The sequence below is a fragment of the Medicago truncatula genome, chromosome 8 (assembly GCF_003473485.1).
Source record: "Medicago truncatula cultivar Jemalong A17 chromosome 8, MtrunA17r5.0-ANR, whole genome shotgun sequence".
Classification (NCBI taxonomy): domain Eukaryota; kingdom Viridiplantae; phylum Streptophyta; class Magnoliopsida; order Fabales; family Fabaceae; genus Medicago; species Medicago truncatula.
The window spans coordinates 3,589,590-3,595,210 of NC_053049.1; the positions used below are offsets into that span (position 1 = coordinate 3,589,590).

At 31.3% G+C, this 5,621-nt stretch overlaps 1 protein-coding gene across 1 annotated transcript; it reads left to right on the top strand.

Annotated features, from left to right (window-relative positions):
• The first annotated feature begins 530 nt into the window (after positions 1-530).
• On the top strand, positions 531-5,106 carry LOC25500277 (ER lumen protein-retaining receptor erd-2.2). The gene is made up of 6 exons (XM_024772368.2): positions 531-887; positions 2,391-2,590; positions 3,128-3,268; positions 3,356-3,436; positions 3,625-3,752; positions 4,960-5,106. Exons 1-6 carry the CDS (start codon positions 662-664, stop codon positions 4,997-4,999), a joined length of 816 nt encoding a protein of 271 aa, XP_024628136.1. The 5' UTR covers positions 531-661; the 3' UTR covers positions 5,000-5,106.
• Positions 5,107-5,621: the final 515 nt, after the last annotated feature.

Sequence of the window (5,621 nt, forward strand, 5' to 3'; positions counted from 1 at the left end):
TATATACTGACATTGTCTATGTACTCTTTTTATTGTGCTAAATCATATAATTATCGAACAATAATTTTATGAAATTTTAATTTTGATTAAAATTATAAACATAAATATTTTGTGCTTTCGTATTATAACACACTATACTTTTTTTTATATTTATATTTTTTAATGACACTAACAATATAACAAAACATCACAAACCAATGTTTGATCATTCACATTTAAAATTATCTCAAGTGGAGAACCTCGGATAAGCAATAAAAAAAATGAAATACAACTCAAAAAGGAAAAAAGAAATTTAATATATTATTACGAGATTAAATGGAAACTCATTAAATGACAAATATTTGGTATAACATACCAAACGAAAATTAAAGGAGTTGATTCAAGCATTCAAAGAAAATCTTTTCCTTTTTATCAAAAAAAGAAAAGAAAATATTTTCTTTTTGTTTTACGAAGAAAAAAACAGTATTTTTTTTTTCTGCCAAATCAGTGCCCACATTCATATAGTCCATATTTGCATTCATTGCATGCTCTCCTGGTGTCACTAAGAATATATCCTTCTCTAAGCTCTTAAATTTGTCTCTCCATCTTGTGAGAGCACAAATACAAACTAAAGCAAAAACACCCTTATTTTGGTTGCTAGATTTTTAATTTTGGTCACAAAATGGGATCAAAGAGGGATTCCCCTGTGAATGTTTTGTCTATATGGTTGAGGAAGAGATCAATGAAAGTGAAAATCTTTTTGGGAATATTGCTTGCATTTTCTGCTTTGGTGGCTCTAAAGTTTACCATCAGAGATCCAAATTTTTTCTTCCAAGTATCTGAAACAATCCATATCGTTGGCCTTATTGTCCTCATATACAAGCTCTATGCTCAGAAGACTTGCTCTGGTAAGTTTTTTAATTTCTCATCATCAGTTGGACATTGTCTTGATTTTTTCTTCTTCTTGGGAATATGAGCTTTGGAGGGATTTACATGATCGAGAGATAAGTAGTGTTTCACCACAAATTATTTCATCATTGAGAATTGAGCAAGGGTTGTAAGAAAATTGAATTCCATGTAGTCATTTTTTTTTTTTTTTTACGTATTAACACAATGCATATGGAATTCAATTGTTTCACCATAAAATTAAGACTTAATAGCAGTTTTCGCCCCCTAACCTAACTTTCACGAATTTGCGATTTTGGTCCCTAAGAAAAAAAACTACAAAACCGCCCCCAAGTTATGCAACTATAGCAGTTTTGGCCCCCTAAGGCCAATTTTTGGTAAAAAATATATAAAAAAAATAACACATGGCACCTCACTTAGGGTGCCACGTCAGCGTAGACCGAGTCAAAATTGGTTTTGGGGACCAAAACTGCCACAGATGCAAAACTTAGTGGGCGGTTTTGTAGTTTTTTTTTTCTTAGGGGTCAAAATTATAACTTTGGGAAAATTAGAGGGTTAAAACTGCTATTAAGCTTAAAATTAAACAATTAATTGACTAAAACCACAAACTGGTTATACAGGACCAACAATTATCCTAGACAAACTAGCTATTTGCAATTATTTGGTTGAAGGAAGATATTTTGATTGAATTCTAAAATTCATTACTCCTCTTTAGTCTTTAGTTTCTTTGTTTTAAAGGGATAAAATGACTGTACAAATTATTCATTTTGAGTAAAAAATGGTTGTACAAATTTGATGACATTATTAGTTGTGTTTTTTTTTACTAGTTTGATGATATGCCTATCTAAATCCAAACTAGTTGCAAAAAGACAGATTTTAAATTTGAGATGTTCTGGGTTCGAGCTCCTCTAATATTTTTGGAGGGATGTAAATATAAATATATTTATAAATGTTCTTACCTTTGACTCAGTGAAAAAAATATGATATGCATATCTCATAGAATTTGTTTCATCTTCAACACTTGGCATCCTTTATGATTTTATTTTTATTTAGGTATCTTCCAAAGTTATGTTATGTGATTATTTTTTAAGTATTAGATTTGTTTTTATGTCTCTGACCCTCTTTTGTAAAAAAATAAATGTGGTTTTTCTTCACCAACAATGGATTGATTTAAGTGGTGAGTGATTTAGACTTCTTAAACAAGTGGTACATGTTTAATCTTTGACTCTTGCATGTAAAAAAAAAAAATCTAGTTGGGAGGGGAGATCTCATCTTGTGTGTCCTTAAACAGCGTGAAAATTTCATATGAGTAACATGATAAACCAAAACAAGATGTGATTTTTCATTTATTTTGGATCAAATTAAAGTGACTCTTGAAGATAGTTTTTGGCAAAATTAAATATACTTTATGCTTACTCCTTTTTCAAACTTTTGTATGGATTGTTGTCTTTTAACTTTTTAGTACATTTTATGCTACAACCTAAATAACATTTTCATATTTTTAGGTTTATCCCTCAAGAGCCAAGAGATCACAGCTTTATTCCTAACAATAAGGTTAGGTGTTAGCGCCTATATGGAAGCTAACATTCACACTGTGTTGGATCTGATATATCTCTTGTCAACATTACTGGTTATTTGGTTGATAAGATTTAAGCTGAAGTCATCTTATATGAAGGAGTTTGATAACATGTGGTTATCCTTTTTGGTAAATATGTTTACTTTTTTCCTTCTTTGATTGTGTTATGATTACTTTTTTCTTCTTCTTTGGTTGTGTAATTCTAGATCATAATTTAACAATTTTCTAGTTTGCACTCAAAGAACTTGTTGCATGTTGCATTTAATCGAAACATTCAAATTAGTTTCATCCTATGTAGGACATATACGGATATCAGACACGACACGGATACTGACACATCGACACAATTAATAATTTTAAAAAATCACATAATTCTATGTAATTATATGTATCGGTGTTGGACACAACACGAGTTCGACACGAAGACACGCCTAATCCGAAAAGTGTCACTGCTTCATCACTTTCATCTATGTGACTAAAAAATGCATGAATAGATAGGGTTGAAAACAAGGGGGTAAATTAATCAAGTTTTCCTTTAAATCATTTTGCAAAATAGCCTAGGAAACACACACACAAAAATGAAGTGGTGAGTGAGTTCACATAAGACTATTGATATTCACAAGATAAAAGTGAAAAATATAACATATTTTATTGATTGTGTACAAGGTGGTGCCATCTGCAATTTTAGCAATATTTATCCACCCATTTACAAGACATGTTTGGATAGCCAGGGTTCTATGGGCGTTCACCGTATATGTGGAAGCTATTTCAATACTTCCTCAACTTCGTTATATGCAAAATGCAAAGGTTTGCAGCCTCTCAATTTAATTTGTTTTACTATAATCTTATGCCTTATAGAGTATATTGTAAATTTAACTTCTTTTTTTTTTTCAGATGGTTGAAACATTTACAGGATATTATGTATTTGCTCTTGGTGTCTCAAGATTTGTATCATTGGCTTATTGGATTATTCATGTGAGATTCGTAATTTTTTCAATTTGGTTCCTAGCTTATATTTTCATTTGGTTTCATAATATAATTAACTTTATATCTTTAACAAAAATTAACTTTTAAATAAAACAGTGTATAGCCCTTGTGAATGTAGGCATATTGGGATATCAACACATTGAATATTAATGTGTAAAGCTTTCTAACTTTTGTAGACCTATGAAACTGGAGGGAAATATCTATTTTTGTTTGGCTATGGCTATTTATGGATGTTGGCAGCTCTTTTAACAGAGGTGATTCAGTCTTTCATCTTGGCAGACTTTTGTTACTATTATATGAAGAGGTAAACTATTTTGTTTTCTATTATTATAAACATCTATTTTTCTGTATGTTCAAAATTTATATATAGCTTCAATATTTTCTCTCTTGTAAAGAAAATTATTATTTTATGAAAATATAATTATTCAAAGTGGAAGAGATGGTAATAGAGAAAGTGAGGGTGGGGGAGACGAAATGATAAAAGAAAATGTTATAGGGACGAATGTAGTACTATATAAAAGAAGGAATATTGAAATTTTTTTATTTAAAGGCAAATGAGTGTTGAAGTGTGTTGCGAGAAAAATGAAATTGTCCATCGGAACACTCGATGGATAGGAGTTGATTAAGAGGGGGTGGTAGACGTTGTTTAGGTAGGGAGGTGAATGTTTAATGATGTTTTTGTGGGTGGTGGTGAGCTATTGGTGTTTCTGTTGTAGGTCGCTTATGTTTTGGATCCATATTTGTCGTCGCTAGATCTTATTGTGTTTGGAATATTGCTTTTGTGTTTAGGTGCTTGAGTGTGAGTTATCTATAATCTGAGACTTTTTCCTTTTTTGAGATGATTTATGTTTGCAACAACGCCCAGCCCATCAAAAGTCATACAAATTTGTGTTCTGAATTTTGGCGGGCCGATTGTTTTGCTTTAAGATCAGGAGTTAATGTCTAGTTGCAAGTTTGTTTGGCCGGTTATGGAGTCTTCTCCGGTTGATCGAGGGTGAGGGGTACTTTACTGATTTGTTTCTAGAGTCTAACTGGCTTATCACTTTTGATTCGAGATCGGGAGTCGGTGCTTTGATTCAAGTTTGCTTTGGGATAATTATGGTGTTTATCTTCGATGGATCGGTGGTAGAGAGGTGGTGGAAGTTGGCTAAGCGTTGGAATATGACATTTATCGGGTGTGGCTCAAATATAGTGATGAGTGGATGATGTTTGATTTAGAGGTGTGTCTTTTTTTGGACAAGTAGCAGGCTATGGAACTCGATTTAGGTGGTGAAGTTAGTTTTAATGGCTGTTGTTCTCATAAGTGTTGAAGGTCGGTGTTCTTTAAGTGCTGAATGTATTGGTGTCTTTTATGGTGTTTCACCTATATACGACACCTTTGTTCTGTAATCTTTAATTTACTGGTCTCTTTCTTCTTGAGCAAGGATCAGGTTTTTAATAAATTTTGCCGTTAAAAAAAAACATATTATGTATTATTAATCATTTTCTTTGTTTTGTTTTCTTTTTTGCAGCTTCATGCAAGGGCAGCTTTTGAAGAAGATGCCTGTTTAATTATCTTGGTTTGGTTATACAATGTACTGAAAGAAGAGTTTGGAACTGCAACTTCGTTTGAGACTTGTTATGATGTATAAACTTTTTCTGTTTTGTTCATTTCATCCATATTTATTCTCTACAACAAACAAATTTTGTAAAAGTAATTCATCGGTATACTATAGATACATTTCAAAATGGATTCTAAAACTGATACTCCTTGCTTCTATCCTTCATCTTTTATCCTTTATGAGTTTATAATGGTCATCAGTATTCTTTATTTTGATCCAAACTAAAAAACTGAACTCTCAGACACACACACGTTTACAGACGAGGGATCAAACTAATATTACATCAATGTTACACGATTATAAATTTATTCTTTATTCGATACATATTTTTTAAATTTAACCGTTAGATTATAAATTTATATCATATAAATCATGCATATAAAATTTTATACAAGTATATAATCATTTGATATAAGTCGGATATTTAATTTAATCAATTCTCTACTGTTCTCTGGTTAGCTTTTTGAGGGAAAAAACGAATAGTTCTAATTTGGCTTGAAATATGGTTTTGCTCCCTGCAAATATGACTCGTTTTGGTTTTAGTCCCTGTAATTTTTTTGTTTTTGTTTTTT